This window comes from Triplophysa dalaica, chromosome 9 (genome assembly GCF_015846415.1).
Source record: "Triplophysa dalaica isolate WHDGS20190420 chromosome 9, ASM1584641v1, whole genome shotgun sequence".
Classification (NCBI taxonomy): Eukaryota; Metazoa; Chordata; class Actinopteri; order Cypriniformes; family Nemacheilidae; genus Triplophysa; species Triplophysa dalaica.
In genome coordinates this window covers 12,966,840-12,986,653 of record NC_079550.1, presented here as the reverse complement: position 1 = coordinate 12,986,653, position 19,814 = coordinate 12,966,840, and the positions used below count along the sequence as shown (strand labels likewise).

At 40.6% G+C, this 19,814-nt stretch overlaps 2 protein-coding genes across 2 annotated transcripts in view; both read left to right on the top strand.

The window, feature by feature from the left end:
- The window catches only part of kmt2a (lysine (K)-specific methyltransferase 2A), a 35,959-nt gene extending 22,877 nt beyond the window's left edge, over positions 1-13,082 (top strand). Inside the window, exons 18-35 of the mRNA XM_056757273.1 lie at positions 136-341; positions 729-829; positions 927-1,064; positions 1,223-1,381; positions 1,481-1,598; positions 1,671-1,746; positions 1,830-1,990; positions 2,100-2,219; positions 2,309-6,659; positions 6,738-6,806; positions 6,880-6,956; positions 7,142-7,264; positions 7,503-7,577; positions 7,674-7,848; positions 8,163-8,270; positions 8,360-8,443; positions 8,534-8,663; positions 8,751-13,082. Coding sequence (XP_056613251.1) covers positions 136-341; positions 729-829; positions 927-1,064; positions 1,223-1,381; positions 1,481-1,598; positions 1,671-1,746; positions 1,830-1,990; positions 2,100-2,219; positions 2,309-6,659; positions 6,738-6,806; positions 6,880-6,956; positions 7,142-7,264; positions 7,503-7,577; positions 7,674-7,848; positions 8,163-8,270; positions 8,360-8,443; positions 8,534-8,663; positions 8,751-9,026 — 6,547 coding nt within the window. The 3' untranslated portion in view covers positions 9,027-13,082. The remainder of the gene's footprint in view (positions 1-135; positions 342-728; positions 830-926; positions 1,065-1,222; positions 1,382-1,480; positions 1,599-1,670; positions 1,747-1,829; positions 1,991-2,099; positions 2,220-2,308; positions 6,660-6,737; positions 6,807-6,879; positions 6,957-7,141; positions 7,265-7,502; positions 7,578-7,673; positions 7,849-8,162; positions 8,271-8,359; positions 8,444-8,533; positions 8,664-8,750) is intronic.
- Positions 13,083-13,887: 805 nt separating this feature from the next.
- Positions 13,888-18,906, top strand: c1qtnf5 (C1q and TNF related 5). The gene is made up of 3 exons (XM_056757096.1): positions 13,888-14,008; positions 17,660-17,895; positions 18,086-18,906. Exons 2-3 carry the CDS (start codon positions 17,670-17,672, stop codon positions 18,604-18,606), a joined length of 747 nt encoding a protein of 248 aa, XP_056613074.1. The 5' UTR covers positions 13,888-14,008; positions 17,660-17,669; the 3' UTR covers positions 18,607-18,906.
- Positions 18,907-19,814: the final 908 nt, after the last annotated feature.

Genomic DNA, 19,814 nt, shown 5'->3' with positions numbered 1-19,814 from the left:
TGAAGTCTTTTTCTCGTGAACCCTGTCTCGTGGGATAAGGGTCTTATAACAACCCTTATAGATGACTTTATTCATGTCTAATGTCATACAAAGACACCGATAACTGAGCACTGTTGGGCCTCTGTCCTTTTGCAGTAGTGGATTACTTCCGAATGCTGTGCTGCCCCCTTCTTTGGACCACAACTATGCCCAGTGGCAGGAGAGAGAGGAGATAGCCAGAGCTGAGCAACCTCTGCTCATGAAAAAGATCATCCCTGCTCCCCGACCTGAAGCCCCTGGAGAGTCTGAATCTCCGATGATCCCCACACCACCACCACCTCCACCACCCAAGCTTATCCATGGTGAATATTTTTTGTTACAAACGAAGATATGGTTTCTCATATACTTGGAATATGCCATGCAATATGGTGTGCAGGTTACATGAACCTATTTAATTATATTGTAATAGTTACCAGCTTAACAAGGCAACAAAGCACCTTTTAAAAAATACCATAAAAACTGGCATATTTCTGTATTAAATATATTGCGTTCACCAAAAGTAATTCTGATAGGTTTGGAATAATGTTAGGATGAGTAATCTGGTGACAAATCTTTTTTTTTCTGGGTGAATTAAATTTTAAGTGCTGTTTCTGTGGAAGGAACTTGATATTTTGCTTATGTTTTCAGTACAAACAGATATTTTAAAGGTGTTTGTAGATCACTTACACAGGGTTGTCTCTTGTGTTCAGACTTGAGTCATGAAGACATCCCTGAGCTCCCCCCTCCCCCTGATGTCGGTGACAACCGACAGTGTGCTCTTTGTCTGAATTACGGAGATGAGAAAACAAATGTGAGTCATCTCTCAGCCAAAAAATACAGTAGCACATACAGATTATTTGTGATTTTACTGTTATTTAGCTATGTTTGTTTTGTAATCTGTTTTTTAGGACTGTGGAAGATTGCTTTATATCGGTCAGAATGAGTGGACCCATGTGAATTGTGCTTTGTGGTCAGCAGAGGTGTTTGAGGATGTTGATGGTTCTCTCAAAAATGTCTATATGGCAGTCAGCCGAGGCAAACAGCTGGTACGTAATCAAAGCCATATGCCATGTCATGTTATGTTAGTTCATTGACTTAGAGTGCTTCGATGTACTATGTATGTTCTTTGTTACTGAATACGCCTACAAAAAATGCTGTTGACAACAAGTCTTTCACCTAAAAATAGACCACTTTGTTTTCTCAGCGATGTGAGAATTGTCAAAAACCTGGAGCCACAGTGAGTTGTTGCCTGACCTCCTGTACCAGTAACTATCACTTCATGTGTGCCCGTCAGCAGCAGTGTGCCTTTTTAGAGGACAAGAAAGTTTACTGTCAGCGTCACAGAGCCCTGATAAAGGGCGAGGTAAGAAATGAAATCTCGGTGAGTTGGTAATGAACTAGTGATGTCTTTTCTGTCTTGCAAGGTGTTGTATTTATTACAAGTGACAAATCTTTTTTAAAGGTGGTACCAGAGTCAGGATTTGAAGTGACTCGGAGGATCCTTGTGGACTTTGAAGGGATGAGTCTGAGAAAGAAGTTTAGTAATGGGCTGGAGCCAAACAGCATCCACATGATGATAGGTCTGTTTCTGTATTTCTTTACATGTTTCTCATTTATGAACAAAGATCTAAAACTTACTTTTTTCGTTACAGGGTCTATGACTATCGACTGTCTTGGTATGCTAACTGAATTGTCAGATTGTGAGAAGCTGTTTCCTGTGGGATATCAGTAAGTTTGTGAAATAAAATTGTATTTAAAACAATCAAGATAAAAAAATTGTCTTTTTTCTAATCTTTTTTTTATTTTCCCAGATGCTCACGGGTCTACTGGAGTACCCTCGATGCCCGCAAGCGTTGCGTCTATAAATGTAGAATTCTGATGTGCCGGTCCTCTATGACAGAAAATATTGATCATATTTCATCAGTTACAGAGGACAACCACACCGTGGCTCATAGTCCTCCACCTATATCAGGTAACAAGATGAATGTAACATTTAATGGTCTTCGTTCAGACATTTGCTTTTTGAAATACTTTTTTTAACATTTCAGTTGATGTGGATTTGGCTTTTTCTGGACCCACAGATTCCATTAATCCCCAGAATGTGCCTTCCAGACCAAAACCAAGGGTTTATTTTAGAAACCGACATCCTAGTTACCCACCATGTCATCGTTCTCCCACTACCAGACCGCTTCCCTCTCCAGGTATTAGTTACATAAGACATGATATTTTAACATGTTTCTATCCTGATTTTTTTTCAAAGCTATATTGATTTTTTCCCCTTTTCTAAAAGATGGTTTTAAGAGGTCAGTCCATGAGATTGTGACTGTGGGGGACCCTTTGCTGAGTTCAAATCTACGAAGCATCGGATCTCGCCGACACAGCACTTCCTCTGTCTCCCCTCAACCGCACAGGCAAAAGATTTCCTCCCCTTCACAGGGAGGAACAGTATCTGGTCAGACCGGTAATCCATTTGCTGTCTCCCTGTCCTCAACCTCCAAGGAAACCGTAACCAGGGACATGGAAAAAGAAAAAGCAACAGCTGTAGAAAGATCTCAGAGTCGCGAGGCTAATGCAATAAACACTGGGGCACAACGTCGACTCAATTTTGGTTTCACTGAACGAATAGATGGTAGCAAAAAGCAGTCAGAGGGTGACAGTTTGAAATCATCGCAACCAACTTCCATAAGTCAGGTGTCACCACCTCTTGGAACTGCCGTTTTGACAGGGCATCAGAGAGTAAGTGGCAGTTTGAGAACAGAGAAGGGGAAGCAAGCCACAAAAGATACAGACCTTCCGGCTGCAGCCACTTTAACGTCCAGTCATTCACCTGATACTCTTCCAAAAGACAAAACTAATCCAGTTAAAGAAGCAAATGTTACATCAGTGTCTGCATCAAAAGACACAGGAAAGACTGGTTTGCCTCAGCCGGTTCACAGCAAAAGTGGAGGTAGGAAGTCCCATGACTTTGTGTCCGGCCCAGCTCCAGCAGCAGCAATGAAGCTTCTCTGGACATCTGGTGCAAAGGTGGGAGAAGAGGAAATAAAGCGTGGCGTCCAGGCGGGTCCTGCCATGACTGCTAGTCATGGAACTTCTAGCACCAAAGAAAAACACTCCAAAGCAAAAATGAATGTTACCAGAGATGCATCAAGAGAAAGAAAAGAAACTCCTCAAAACAGAAACCAGGTTCTCAACAGCAACTCGAAAAGCAGCGGTGTCAAAGCTTCTCAAGGTCCAACAGCAAACAACAGTAGCAATAAAGCCACAGCACTGAGCATTAAAACACTTTCTGGCACAGTGGGAGTTAATAAATTTGATCAGAAGGAAGGGGAAAAGCCATTAAAGTCCAAAGACAGATTTAGCCTTGAGAAAAAGCATGCTTCAGCAGTGGAGGCTATTCAGACAAAAACAGGAGTAGAGAGAAATATCAAGCCACCACACGTACACTCTAAATCAACTAAACAAGTTGCTCCAGTTGAAAAGAAACAAAGAGAGAGACTGCCCCTGAAAATGGATCCTAACGGAACCAAAGCTGTTGGCATATCCCCTAACACAAACCCTGTCACGCCCGGCATCCAGGGCACCCAAAGAAGGTCCTCTCGAGCAATGGTTTTCTCCCCATCTGCAAGCTCTGAAAGTTCTGAGTCCGACAGCCACATCCACCCGGACGATTCGGAAGAGAATCTTATGAACCACATATGTGCTGATGAAGGAGAGGATCATAATTTAGAAGATGAAGGCAGTGTTGATAAACACCATGAGGAAGACAGTGACGGTTCAGCGGGTTCAGCAAAGCGCAGATACCCGAGGCGAAGCGCCCGTGCACGATCCAACATGTTCTTCGGATTAACCCCTTTCTATGGCGTGCGATCATATGGCGAGGAAGACATACCCTTCTACAGCAGCGGGGACTTCTCCATGAGAAAGCGGACGGGCAGCAAACGCTCGGCTGAAGGACAAGTAGATGGAGCGGATGATATGAGCACATCTTCCTCGGCAGACAGTGGAGAGGACGAGGAAGGAGGAATTGGTTCGAACAAGGATGCATACTATTATAACTTCACACGCACTATCATAAACCCTAACTCTGGTCTTCCACCAATTGCAAGCATTGATCAGTGTTTAGGAAAAGGGTCACACATTCACAGGTTCTTAAGGGATCAGGCGAAGGAGCAGGATGAAGATAGCGACGAGGTGTCGACCGCAACCAAAAATTTGGAACTGCAACAGATCGGTCAGTTGGATGGTGTGGATGATGGTTCTGAGAGCGACGTTAGTATAAGCACCAGCAGTACGACCACTGCCGCTACTTCATCCACACACAAAAGTTCAACAAAGAGGAAGGGAAGAGAAAGCAGGGCTGACAAATTAAGTATCGACTCAGGGAAAGAGGCAGAGAATACCGCTAGTGCAGGGGGTGGTAGCTGTAACAGTCGTAAAAGTCAGAAGGATAACTGTCTTCCGTTAGGGAGTGTGAAAACACAGGGACAAGACCCTCTGGATTCTCAGTTGTCGCTTAGCACTGATCTCCTCAAGTCTGATTCTGATAACAACAACAGTGACGACTGTGGTAACATCCTGCCGTCTGATATAATGGAATTTGTGCTGAATACCCCGTCAATGCATGCGTTAGGACAGCAGACAGAAGCTCCATCTGCTGAACCCTTCTCTTTAGATCAAAGTTACGGGGTGGACGTTAACCAAAGGAAGGACATGCTGTTTGAAGATTTCACTCAGCCGTTGCCTAGTGCCGAATCTGTGGAGAGTGGAGTGAACAGTTCAATTGCTGTAGAAGAGCCCTACGTTCTTCCTCTCGAGCTGCCGTCCGACCTCTCTGTTTTAACAACCCGGAGTCCAACGGTAAACAACCAGAATCATGGCTCGCTCATCTCTGAAACATCAGAGCGCAGCAAATTGGCTATCACCACAGAGGAAACCGGAGAAGAAAAAAGTGGCGAGAAACCAACAACAGGCACCACCGTATCCACCAAAACCCCACAAGACAGATGTGGAGATTCCCAGGTTCCAGAAGGTCACATGACTCCAAAACATTTTATTCCAGCACGCATTGATGGCGACCACATTGCGAGTCCTGCAGTGGCAGAAACAGGGAGCCAAGATCCGACAAGAACTACAAGCGCACCAGGTTTACCTAGCTCGCCCACTGTGCCTCTCCAAAGTCAGAAGTTCATTCCTGCTGCCACAATCAGTTCGGTGCCTGCTCCAATCACAAGCTCGGCTGTTCAAGCTACTGCCTCTCAAATAAAACCTGGTCCAGAGAAACTGATAGTGCTAAACCAGCATCTGCAGCCATTCTATGTATGGCAAACCCTACCTAATGGTTTAACACAAAAGATTCAGATCGCCTCGTCTGGAACAAGTGTCATGAACACGAGCGCCCCTGTTTTGACAGGCCTAAGTGCTGGCCTCTCCACATCGCAGTCCATTTTTCCTGCTGGTGGAAAAGGGTTAGTTCCCGTTTCTCATCACCCACAAATCCATGCGTTCACTACTACCGCCCAGACTGGTTTCCAATCAGTTATTCCAAGCACCACATCAGGCCTCCTCATAGGAGTCCCCTCTCATGATTCCCAGATTGGCGTGACTGAGGCAAGACACAGGCATGATCATTCTTCTAGCCACGCTAGTGCCTCATCCATCATGACTGCTCCTCCCATGCTCCCCTCTGTTCAAGGCAAGAAACGTATTTCACGTCTTCATTCCCATAAGAGCAAGAAACAGGCACGTTCAAAGAGCCAACCCACACTTGCTCCTTCAGATGTTGGTCCCAACATGACCCTTATAAACCTCTCGCCTTCACAAATTGCTGCAGGAATCCCTGCCCAGCAAGGCCTGATAACCAAGACGACCACACCTCATCGCAAAATTCCCAACATCATAAAACGACCCAAAGCAGGGGTGATGTATTTGGAACCTACTCTCCTTCCACAACCCATGCCCATTTCAACCACAGCACAGCCTGGCATGCTGGGACATGATTCCTCAACTCACCTGCTGCCGTGTACAGTGTCAGGGCTCAACCCAAATCAGTCTGTTTTAAACGTGGTGTCTGTGGCTCAGAGTGGAGGACCTATAAGTAACCTTGTTATCAAAGCCAACCCTCACAACCTGGGCCTCCCAGAGCAACAGATGGTTCTTCATTCGGGAACCCCAATGATGTCTCCGCTTACTAATCCTGTCCAGACATCCATTGCTAGCAGCATCTGCGTTTTCCCCCCAAACCGAAATATAAGCATGTCTGTCAACCAACAGGTGGACAAGGAGGGCAGCATTCATCTCCAGCATTCACTCGGCCGGGTCCTGACGGATAAAACCGTAGACCCGAGTGCAAGTTCTACGGGTCAGGTGGCTCTCGCCCCTTATCCTGTTACTCGAGAACTAAACAAAGGTCATGTGCTTGGAGTCCTGACGCAGAGCTCACGAACCTCTCCCATCGCACGACCACCGCATCAGCTACAATCCTTTAAGTTGCCTGCTGGAGGTACCTCCACAACAAAAGGAAAGCAAAAAGCTAAACGGCCTAGACCAAGATCAGATAAGAGCGGTGGAAAGAAACATAAAGGACTTCAGTCAGATATCCTAACTGTTGACATCTCTGCAATTCAAGCCTCGTCTTTTACAGGGTAAGCACCTGATATTTCACAATGTATTGTGCTTATGGTTGGTGAGTGAATATTTTTTTAAATGTGTGTTTATTGCAGGGACCAGGAACTTTCATCACCTGAGCCAATGGATACTGGGCAGTCTAATGAATGTGGTTCAAAAAAGAGGTAACGAAGAACAAAGATCTGTACGTTTTCATTTGCTTAATTGTCTCTTTTTAACACACTTTTTTCTTTGTAGTGATTCTGTGACTATGAGAGCTGATTCACTTAAACAAAAGACCATAGCTACTTGTGATGAGAAACCAAAGACTGCGGGTGAGTGAAAAAAGCTACTGTCACATATCTGGATGTTTTCTGTCTGTAAATTTAGTTTCACAGAGGCTCTTATTAGTGTCTGTTTAGTTTAGTTTAGTTATAGATTTTTGGGCCAGGTTTTTTTACCTACACTATTGCAGGACTGCCAAGTAAGAATGATGAGAAATGATCAAATGTGTTTTCAGTGGAATTACCCGATCAGAGGGACAGTGGGAGAGACTCTTCGTTGAACTACAAACCCAGGAAAGGGCTTATGTTTGAAATCTGCAGTGATGACGGATTTCAGATTCGCTGTGAAAGTATTGAAGGTAAGTGAGATTAAAATAATGTGTATTTCAAGGTTAAACCTTCTATTTAAAGTCTAATCATTATTGATAATTAGATAGATGTATTGATATTTACAGAAAGCATTTGTGAAGTAATATAAATTAAATGCAGGTCAGTTATCAAAATTAGTTTTTTTATTTTATGTAATGAGAGTATAAAAAAACTGTAATATCTGACCAATCAGTCTCTTGTGGAGTTAAAATTCCTGTTTATTTTCAGAGGCATGGAAGTATCTGACAGATAAGGTACAAGAAGCTCGGTCCAATGCTAGACTCAAGGCTCTTTCGTTTGACGGTAAGATGTTGAGATGTGTTCTTTTCATCTGTTTACAAAACATTGCTATTGCTTACTCATCCATTCACATTTTGTATTTAATGTCTTGTCTTTCAGGAGTGAATGGGTTGAAGATGCTGGGTGTCGTCCATGATGCTGTAGTGTTTCTACTGGAACAGCTTTATGGAGCAAGGCATTGTCGAAACTACAAGTTCCGCTTCCACAAACCCGAGGAGCCAGAAGACCCTCCTATCAACCCGCACGGATCCGCCCGTGCTGAGGTGTACCACAGGTATTTTTCCTGAGAACCCGCTGCCTGTTGTTACGTCTGCTGCCTGTTGTCCGCTTTCCTGTAGCTCAGTGGTTAAAGCATGGCACTAGCAATGCCCAGGTCGTCGGTTAGATCCCAGGGGGTTTGCACATACTTGGATACAAAAAATCATAGATGTAAATTTCATGCCTGGGGTTGTAAAACTGTTGTTCTGTAGTTTTTCCTTAATATCATAAATGACTGATTGTTTGGGATGATGCAGTACATCCCCATGTATAGCATGTCATGCAAGTAACTGACTTTTATCCTTCTAATTCGTAATTATCTGTTCATAGGAGATCAGCTCTGGACATGTTTAATTTCCTGGCATCTAAACATCGTCAGTCTCCTCAATACAACCCCCAGGAGGAAGATGATGAGGAAATACAGCTGAAATCTGCTCGGTGAGTCACCTTAATAACTTTTGATCTCGCTTTTACTCTTTGGACCACATCGTCCAACACCTGTTGTTTTTCCCAATTTCTTTTCACAGACGGACCACCAGCATGAATTTACCACTTCCTGTGAGGTTCCGCCACTTCAAGAAAACATCCAGCCAGGCTGTAGGTGTCTACAGGTATGAAAGCTTTAAATTATAATCCGTAAGAAAAATAAAGCAGGTTTCCTCTCTTCCTTACTGTTTAAGGCAATCTTGTAATGTTCACAGATCAGCCATCCATGGCAGAGGTTTGTTCTGCAGAAGAAACATTGATGCTGGCGAGATGGTGATCGAGTATTCTGGGACTGTCATACGCTCTGTTCTCACTGACAAGCGGGAGAAGTACTACGATGGCAAGGTAAAAACCTAACACAGATTCCTCATGACCTATAAATGCAGTATCTTAAGTGTTCCTCACAGATTCTTTTCCTCTTTTCACTCTCAGGGCATTGGCTGCTACATGTTTCGTATTGACGATTATGAAGTCGTTGATGCCACCATGCACGGCAATGCTGCTCGTTTCATTAACCACTCCTGCGAGCCCAATTGTTTCTCCCGTGTGGTCAGCGTCGATGGTCAGAAGCACATTGTCATTTTCGCCATGCGCAAAATCTATACAGGAGAGGAGCTCACATACGATTACAAGTTCCCCATTGAAGAACCAGGCAATAAGCTGCCTTGCAACTGTGGGGCAAAGAAGTGTCGCAAGTTTCTCAATTGAAAGGAATTCACAAGCTGAAACCATCTGTGAAATGCGTGAAAAGCGTGTATACTTTCAAGGGAAGAGACTTTTCAAAAATGTTTTATTATTGAAGCAGGCTCAGGTTATCAGAGGGTTCATGGTATTGTGCCTCTTAAGTTTGTATTTTTAAAAAAGGCAAATGAGCAGAGTAGCAACAGAGAGGATCATCTTTATGTCCTCATTAAATGCCCAATTGAAGAGATTTGTGCCCCCATTCTTAACTTTTGTATATGATATTTAATTGTTTTGTTTAATTTTGTTTTTTAAGACGGTGAACTTGTATTTGTATTGAGTCTGGCCTGCCCTTGCTTATGAGCCTGAATTACTAAAACGTTGCCACATTGATCCATTTTTCACCAAAGTGCAATTTTGGAAGGGAAAGATTTAATCTTTATAGGCTGATGAACTGCAGTCAGTACATAATCCTATTATTTTTAGCCTGACCTGTTTAAACTTCTCTTCCTTTTTGAATGTACATTGAAGCCTTTAGAGCATCCATGGTCGTCCTTTCCAAGCTGGGCCTGATTCTCTTATGGAAGACGCTGTAAATATCACCTTGTATGCAGAGATAATTAAAGGGGAGACACTAGGGGGAGCAGTGGTCCCAGGAATGAATTTTTAATTTGTGAAAAAGCTTAATTTTGTCAATGGTAAAATGAAAGTGAGTATGCATAGTGTGTTTGACATGGGAAGAGTAGGCCAGCATACATTCTAGGATTGGATGTGAGTTTTAGGGGCTGGCTGGGATGAGATCCTGGTGGACTGAGCACCAATTGACCACAGCTTCTGAGGTCTGGGGGAATTGCATGTTTTATTTTACTATCCGTTTTTATAGTCATTCAAAGAAAGAGTAGATAAATCACATTCATTGCGGAAGATTATTTACATGTGCTATAAAATTTGTACGATTTAATTGATCTTTAGCAGAGTCCAAATGCAATAGCCTGTTTATTTATTGTGTCTCGGCAAAGGGAAATTAATTCTCCATAAGCTCGTGGTTATGTACACAATTATTAAGATCATGTTTGAGACGATTATTTCTCTTACTGACAAAGAAGTATCATTTATTCAGTGTGTATATAATATGTATATTTTTCTATACAAAGAACTAAAAAGCACTCATTGGGGAATAGCACTTACTGTGTAACGATTGTATTTATATTTTTAATAAAACGTATTTATTTTGTCAACATTTTTGTAGGAAATTGTAGAGATTGACAACACTAATGCTTTGCCCAGACATTTTTATAGCGCTGTCTCTTTGAAAGATTTTTTTTTTTTTCTATTCCAAAGACTGAAGCGGTTACAGTTCCCACAGAATGCGGTCCACCAGTGGCTCACATTGCCAACCCAATCAAGCATGAACATTTCATATTAGGTTTAGTGAGCTGCGAAGATTTTAAGGGAGTCGCAAGTGCAGATATGTTTGATTTGACTCATTGTGCCAGCCTTAAAATCACATTTAGGAACAGCCCACTTTCCCCTTAAAAAAAATAGATACAAAAAATCTATTTGTAAACGTTGTGCATTTCCTCTCAAGAGTAAAATGAAGAAAAGATGCCTCGAACCACTCTCTGCCATTCTAGAAACTGACAAGTTCCAAAGTTTATTCCATATATTTTGTTATATCAAAATATTTTCTTAGAGATTGGTGTAATGTAAGGAATTTGCCACGGAGGCTTTCCCATGTAAAACTACTTCTAAAGCACTATATGTATGGAGGATTGGAGGCCAGCGGCCTCTCTGTTTTTCCTCTTTGTCTTGTGCACTGAAGATTAGTCGTCTTCCCAGTCTTCAACACATGTTGCCTTGGCACCGTGGCTCCAGCTAGCCATTCAATGCACATTTTGTGCTTGTATCATCGCTCTTTTCTCTTTATGATATGCCCATCGTGCTTGTTTTTATCCATGCCCTTTTAAGGGTGCTGTTTGATCCCCCTTTTAAAATAAGGCAACTGTTCTGGCAACACAGATGTGACTTGTATTATTCTGTGGATTGTTCTTCCATGGTTCTTTAAGATATGAAGTTTGGTGCCTTCTAAGTAAATTTGTTATGGAAAAATCCTCCCGTGTGTCTTGACAGTGTACACGTTACCCGGCATGCATCTCTTGGGGATTACGTTTTTGTCTACAGAAACCTAGGGCACAAACAGATTCCTTTTATGGGTAAACAATCCACTTGAAGTTTGACTGTATTGTTTTGTTTTTCACCGAAGTTCTGATGCTTTTTAAAGGGATGCTGTTGCACGAGTATGTGGATGGGTATTGCAGAACGATTTGGGATCTGTAAAGAACTCTTGACAAAGCTGCTTTGTGCAACTGTGGCTTCCTTATCGAGCCACTATTAAGGCCAGTTTCTCTCTCATTGCCTAGCATGTGTTTAATACTTTATTATTTTCTCGTCCACTGCAGACTTCCCCTTCCCAATATTACTGTTTAAACGGCATTTCACTACAGCACTGAAGATCAGAGTTCTGTGTGTCGCATATATGCGTGTTTTGTTATGGGATCATGGTTTCGCCATTTTTATTTCAGGGATATTCCCGGCACCCCTGTGGAACAGGGATGTGCTGAATTCTGCAGCTTGGCCGTTGTTGAATGTATTCTAGATCTTACGAATTTATTTCCTTCATTTTTTCCAACAAGAAAGGCTGGGAAGATAAAGGATTTGTATTTCATGAAATGGGAGGGTAATATAGCAATGGCAATCTTTGCAGGGTTATACAGAAACTATTGCTCAGTCTAACGAAATGAGATTTATTTTAGTAATATATTTTCTTTTGTAATGCAGTTACAAAGGGCTTTGAAATAGACTCCTGCACAGATATCAGTACAACTTCAGACGCTCCACAAATCGACGTGATAGTGCTCAGTCAGTGTTGCAGAAGCAGACATGCTCTGTTGTTTTCCTGGACTTTACTCTTCCACACCACACATGTGGTACCACACCTGTAATTATAACCTACAATATGTACACACACAATATACGTGGATATATATATAAACTAAACGTGTATGAATAGTAACTTGTACTTCAATATCTACACAATATACGGAATGGTCAGACAAACTTAGTTACAGTAGCAAACAGCAACTTCATAATGGTTAATTCCAATGTTCAGTGTATAATCTATAATGGTTTTGTGTTACAGGTAATTTTAAGAGTAACTAATGTGCATCATTTTAATATCAAGAACAAGTACCAGTTTTTCTGTGCCTGTGTAAGTTCCCTCAAGCGGAGCTTCTTTTCGTTTTATTTGGAAATGAGCGGTATTTATATGATGACACAATTTCATGTAAAATGTGGTTGTAAACTTATGTATTTCTTTTTACGCTTTTGATGGTGTAGTCTGCTTTATTTTACTTGTACATTTTTAACAATTTGTGGACATCAGGAGAAAAAAGTTCTTGCCTGAACCCAGCCATGTCACCTGTACCTCTCTATCCTATTGGGATTTAAGTTGTACTTTTTCTTACGTGATGTTTTGTAATAAGTAATGGTAACCATTCTATTTATTTATTTCTGAAAACGTTGGAACATCTTTAGATGTACACTGAGGTAAAGGTGTCACATACTCTCCCTCTGAGAGCGGTAGACACAGCTCCCTGTTTATGGAAATGTATGGTTCATTTTGTACAGAAATGTGTTGCGGACCATCTGAGGTACTTTAGGGAGCGAGACAGGCCGTAGCCTTGAGATGGGGAGTTTTTCAATTGTTCCTCCTTAGTTTAACTTTGTCTTAAGGACGCTTCCTTTCCTCTTCAAGAATTTCATGTTGATATTAATACTGACAGTTTTAGGTTTTTTTTTACTTTATCCAAGTTTGCCCCATCAGTGTTTTACCATTTTATAGAAAAATGAAGGAAAATTGTCAATCCTGAAATAGTCAACCACAAACTACTTAAGGATGAATGTATAGTGAGGAAAAAAATTGTACATAACTGTAAAAATGAAAATTTCTAATCATGTTTATTTTCTATGCACTTTTTTATTTAAGTGATAGTTTAAATAATAAACATGTCTTGTTTACTCAAACTTGTCTTGTCTTTAAAACCACACTAACAAAACATATTTTGCAAACCTTTATCTTTTTAAAAATATGTTTTTGGTGTTGAGTCCTGTACAGCTGTTCATAATGTAAAGTCTGTGGGCCCATGAAAGCCAAGAGTCCTCTTGAAGTTTTTCAGGCCGTTTTAATGAACCATTAAACCTATATTAGGAATTACAAGGCTTTAAAGATGTGTTTTTAATAGGCACAGATACCCTTAATGAGAAAGCTTTATCCTCATAATGTAGCCTAGATACAAAGTAACCAGAACCATATGTCTGTGCCACCTGTAATATATCAACCCCCTGCTCCCCCAGTTTCTATTTATGTCTGTTTTTCCTACTGACTTAAATGGATTGAGGCATAACCGCAAATTATTCTTTGAATGTTAAGAGCACTTTGTCTCTTGATGTGGTGACCATAAATCCCACAAGATCATTTACATTTGTTCTATGCCAATTGATCACTGATCTTGTTTAAAGCGAGAATTGTTAAATTTCTCATTTGACCACAGGATTCTAATCCCTGAATGGTTTTGTTCTTGCAAATTCTTCACAGCAAAACAGCCTTCTGCCATTATAAATGGCAAAATGATTAAATACCCAAGAGGCACACCAGACTGTTTACTGGCGCCCAAGACCACATCACTCATTCTCTACTGTATCAGATAATATTTACACTTAAAAAGTTGGACTAACTACAAACATTTAGTCTCCATCTCTAGGACGCTCCCTCTTTCTCCCTCCCCGTCTCCCAACCTCCCTCTTTCTAATTGGCTTCCAACAGCTTGCAGTTTCCTCTGAGGACTAGCACTCCTCATTTTTCCCAGAACCTTTAGACGGCAAAGAAAAGAAGAGCTTCTCTTTCGGCTGCTCAAGATTGTCAATCCATTGAATTGACAGAAACCTAAATGGTGAGTTTTATTCTTTAGACAATTGTGCGAGGCTCAGTCAATGTTGGATTAAAGAATGTATTCATTGCTTTCAATATGTTTTTTTAGTTTTATATAATGGCAAATAATTTTTCTTTTGCTAGTAAGTTTTGACTCTTTCGAAGCAAATATCTATTTGCTAAGATTTTCTCCATTTTATAATACTGTATTTTGCTTAAGAAGAACCACAACTAGTGTGCTTTACTATGCAATAGCACTACCGAGTCATGGAAAGGCATGTCTGTCTTATGTAACTTGTGTGACAATATGTTATTGTAACTATATAATATATTATTTTTCTCAGTTAATATGAGTGAAGACGAAGTTTCTCGTTATTTACAATTCTGAGGGCAAATATTGAGACTAAAATAACCTTATCTTTATACCCAATATAATTAATACCAATTGCAATGCTCTGATTTTTTTGAGATAAGCATACAAAGAAAGCGAAGCCTTCCCATAAATCATTCCAAAGATTGTTTCACTTGTGCTTATACTGTGATTTTACAATTTTGCCATATTGTTAAGAGCCGATACTGACATAAAACTGCAATAAGCATGTAAAACACATGAAAGCATGGGATGCACTAATTTTTGTTTGCCGATCAGTCCCGCAAATTGATTCTGGTAGGATGGTATTTTTTTGTGGTTTTTGGCACCCATTTAGTTTTAAGCACTGGGCTGTTCACAGCATTTCAAACCAAAATGTTAAACACGGTCCTGAGAGATTACAAGACACTATCCAGAAGTCCTTGAACAGATGTTTCTCTTGAATTAAAGAGGCAGGTCGTTCAACTGATTATGTAGCCCTTAAAAGAATGTTTTGGTGGTCTGGTTGTACCTCTCAATGTGAGCCATCAGCAGTTTCTTAACTTTTATATGAAACAGCTGTTTGAGAGACAGCAGACTTGCAAAGAAACCTGCTGATTTACAGTAAGACATGAACTCTTGGACATGTTCAGTTCCAGGCAAGATTACCAGAAATGAAAAGTCCATGAATCCTACTTCCTGCTTTAGAGACGTTGCGTGTTTGTGACTTGTCTGTACTGCCTTGGCTTTTAAGCACCTCAGCAGAGATGGGAGACAGTTACATTTATTATGGTGGATTGTTAGCACTTTCTGCATTTTTATTATTCACTACCTCACTGCAGACTAAGTCAAGTTTTTACGCATATGTAAATACAACAGTCTGTTTACAATCTCACTGACAATTACTTTACATCTTACATTTAAAAGTATGCAAATAATGTAGAAATGATAAAATGCAGTGAACAAATAATCACTCGTAGGTAGGATAGCAAAAATATGTCTTCTTAGCAACCCCACCTGTCATTTGGCGCTATAAAGCACTAAAAGTGGTTCTTGGCACATAGTCATAGTAGACTGAGGTGCTACATAGAACCACTGAAGAACCATACAGGGCTTAACAGTTTATTTATACGGAAACAGTGCTATAGCGCCTCAATCATCCCAAAGAACCACTGAAGAACAACTGAAGCACCAGGATATGGTTCTTTATAACACTTAATATGCTGCCCCTGTGATTACGGGCCAATAACCACTTTTGACAGTTTTTTGACATAAGGTAGGTGCCAACATAAACAAAATAAAGCATTAAAGTCAATGCAAGAATAAAAATTCTGTGTTTCGTTAGGGTAATTTATCCCACTAGTTGGGTTTGTCCATATTTGACCCAACCATGGGTTCAAATGTTCTATTCTTGAATTTTAAAGGAGTCTTGAATTGAGACATCAATTTTGACCTGAGCTTTTGTTAAATAAGAGGGAGTTGTATTCAAGCGAACATCATGTAAGTGTCAGAACTGAAACGCACAACTGTTGCAACAATTGAAAATCACAACTGTTATTGACACCAGGCACAGCTAACGCCAGGTCCTGAAATGCACCATATGTTGAACACCGAATACAGAAAAATATCAATGACTACTTCTCAAGCCCCGTCCACTGGTTCGAGCATGACAGTATACTGAAGTAAAACAAGTTAAACGGAACCAGATAGAGTGAGAAAGAAATAAACATGCCGTTAAAAATCGCAAAATATTATGCAGTCAGTGCCTGGTTGTGGAAGAAAACAGTCGCTGCAAAACCTTCCTTAAGATTCCGCCATTAGTAATGTGTGGATGAAGTTTATTTTTAAAAACGTTCCAGTTTATTTGCGTAAAACATTACCGTTGATTCCTTTGTGAACAAGGCACAGGTCGACGCTGGATTTGCGGAGAGACTAAAATTAAAAAGCTGTGCTCAATATTGGATCCGTTAGGAATGGCGCAGCAATCTTATGTGAGTAAAACATATTTGTACTATGCGTCACTATTGCTTTTTTAGTGATCGTTTGACATGCCTTGATAGCCATATTCGCACGGAATAAGTATAACCTGGGGACCTCTAGTCATTTGTAATAATTGCAGAGGTTGTCTGTGATCTTAATCCCGTGCTAATCGGCCATGTCTGTATTAAATTTATCCTCATCCTCATCAATTTGTAAAAGTAATAGTTCCCCCTGCAAATTAACTACCAGATTTTGACAAACACTGCCGTCCTGTAATAATATTATTCCCGTGCGAATCAGAATTTCTGTGATTTGGGAAGCTCATATATCATTTTTCAAGGTTTTATCCACCGTTTGCAAATAATGGAGGCTGTTTTGAAGTGTATTGATATTAATTCTGGTGCTGGATCATATCTTTAAATTACCTGCTAAGTGCAGACACTGTCGTTTTGGCTGGGAGTCTTGAGACCCGCGATCGCGCTGATCTTTTGTCCGGATCACGATCATGGGTCTCAAATGCTGACAGGTACGGTCATATATCATTAAACACAATACAACTATAGGCTATACAAACTATACGCAAAGCCTTGCCATCACATCCTGGAAATAAGTGAGTAAATTTGAGTAAAATCACAGGCTTCACTTATACCGTGTGAATGCACCACATAAAATACAGATGTGGGGAGGTCATTTCTAAATTACACGAGGTCACCAGATAACACTAATCCTTTGCGAATAGAGGGTATGCATCTCACGTGGTAGAGTGACGACACATCCAAACCCTCTAAAGGGCTAATGTGTTACCTAATGTTAAGTGTCCAACCAAATTCACAGAAGGCTCCGACTAAGTTTACTACGCAAATTGCTATCCAATCATAGCAGTGGGCGTTTACTTCCAAATCTTCAATGGGGCACGCCCATTAAAACAGAGCGTTTGTCGAGCCGGCCTCAAAACCCAGGTAGAAAATTGCCTATTACTTATCGATTTTGAATGTAAAAAAACACACGAACTTAATAAGTAGAGCTCATACAACAGTATAAAACAATAAACAGGTCCAATTCATGACACCTTTAATTTCTGTTGCAGTTTCTACATTTACACTTCATTTTTTGAGCTTTTGCTTTGGTAATTATGATGTACTATTATATTTCCTATTGGACGCTCACCCTATTGACTTGGAGCTGAGATCATGCAACTCTCAGTGTTGCTGGACTGTTTTTCACATCATCCACAGTCTAGCATAAGTCTGTTTGAACCTTAATGATGCTGACATCATCTCAAAATACTGTGAGACTATGACTGATACTTTCTTTTTTCCTCTCCTCTCCTTCTTTTCTCCACAGACTGAAAGCAATGACATCTCTGCAGACGTGGCCCCTTTCTCTCCTGCTTGTTATTGCAGTGCACTGTTCTAACCCACTTGAAGACAACAAGATCCCCAGTTTATGCACAGGTAGTCCAGGTATCCCAGGATCCCCTGGGTTGCACGGCAGTCCTGGTCAGCCCGGCAGGGATGGACGGGATGGGCGTGATGCCCCGCCAGGAGAGAAAGGAGAAAGAGGGGAAAGAGCAGAGCCAGGTCTAGAAACAAAATTGTATTTTCTTTGCTGATCATCTTCAATACTTTAAAAGCTTAAATGTAACATTTTTCCGTTCCTAAAATGCAACTCTAATGCATGTTTGTCTTTCTTTTGTCCATAAATTCCATAGTCCTCCTTATTAAAAAATTCAACAGTGAAACATAAACATCCTATGTTTATCATTCACAGGTCAGCCAGGAATAAGGGGTCTCATGGGAGACAGAGGGGATCTAGGTGAAAAAGGAGAAAAAGGAACCGCTGGCGAATGTGCAGTGGCACCAAAGTCGGCTTTTAGCGCCAAGCTCTCCGAGGCCCGCACAGCACCCATGGCAGTAGGGGAAGCTGTACGCTTCGACAAGATTGGGCTGAACGAGCAAGGGGATTACAATCCTGAAACTGGACGTTTCACCTGCAGGGTGCCGGGTGTGTACTATTTTGCAGTTCACGCCACAGTCTACCGCTCCAGTTTACAGTTTGACCTCATAAAGAACGGAAATACAGTGGCCTCCTACTTTCAGATCTTCGGGAACTGGTCCAAACCAGCCTCACTGTCTGGAGGCTCGCTTGTGCACTTGATTCCAGGAGATCAGGTTTGGGTGCAGATGGCAATGAACGAGTACACAGGATTTTACTCCAGTTCGAAGACTGACAGCACTTTCACTGGTTTCCTAGTGTACTCTGACTGGAAAAACTCTGCTGTTTTTGCATAAATGTAAAGCACTTAGATTTCTGATATCATAGGCAGGACAAAAGCCTTCACTGGCCAGCATTATGCTTATATTAAATCTCTGTCTTTGTAACAGTTATTAAAATAACGTTCAGCATTGCAAGCAAAGCAAGTTTCTGTTCTATGCAGAAAAAATAAAATACCAAAATAAAAACTTTCCAATAATAACACATACTCACATATTTGTACTGTTTTTCTGGTTGGCGGTCTGTTTTGTGAAAAAGTGTAATAAAATACTTTTGAAGCGTCGAAAGTATGAGTTCAATAAAAATGACAACCATAATTACATAATTTGTCATTAGCTATTTTTTAAAGGGAAAATCATTTATACTGCAGTCACAGACCAGGAGCTTGCGTTTCAGGTTTCATGGTGCATTTAAGGTAAAGAATGAGGGAGTTATATCTGTAGTGATTCAGAATATTGCACAGTACTGTGTAAAAATGCAAAGACATTGCAGCAGAGCAAAATCTGTTTGAAAGCTTCTGTTTGTTTAGTACGAGAGATATTTTGTCATCAAGCCCAGTTACAAAGGCCAATATGTTGAAACTTCCTATTTACATAACACAGACACAGACATTCTCTCTTTTTCTTTCTCTTTCTCTTGCATTTCTGTTTTTTTTTTTCAAAAAGTAATTCCAATATTCCCCAGGCTGCTGGCAGAGGTATACAAGGAATGTTTTTGCAAGAAAGTTGAGAAAAATGTATTAGCTACATTTGTATTCTCCTTTGCACGGTTCATTTTCATGAGATCATGGCCTATCCACACTCAGCTGGAGAACGGTGTATTTCAACCAGACCGGACAGTCACAACAACTTCAGAGGCCTAAATCCAAATCCTGAAACATACAATACATACAAATACATACAAATAGTTCTCTTATTATAGTTTTTTGAGCAAATATGTTTTGGCCAAAATATCTAATATAGGAACAAATTAGATGAATGTCCGAGCAAAACAGTACTGAACAGGTTGAACAGAATAATCTATCTATTTGGTATATACAGTCAAGCCAAAAATTATTCAGACACAAGATATACTTTTTTACTAGTGGGTGCAAGACACTGTCGTTTATGAAGTAAGGATAGCAAAATACAGCAAACTGTGACATATTATACCCATATATTCATTAAACTACTTGTAAAATTGATAAGCATTTGGGACCAAATTATTCAGTCACTTTGACCTGACC

Coding starts and splice junctions, on each gene's coding strand:
- c1qtnf5 (XM_056757096.1), top strand. CDS start 17,670: ATGACATCTCTGCAGACGTGGCCCCTTTCTCTCCTGCTTGTTATTGCA. Junction 17,896..18,085: donor AGGGGAAAGAGCAGAGCCAG/GTCTAGAAACAA, acceptor TATCATTCACAG/GTCAGCCAGGAATAAGGGGT.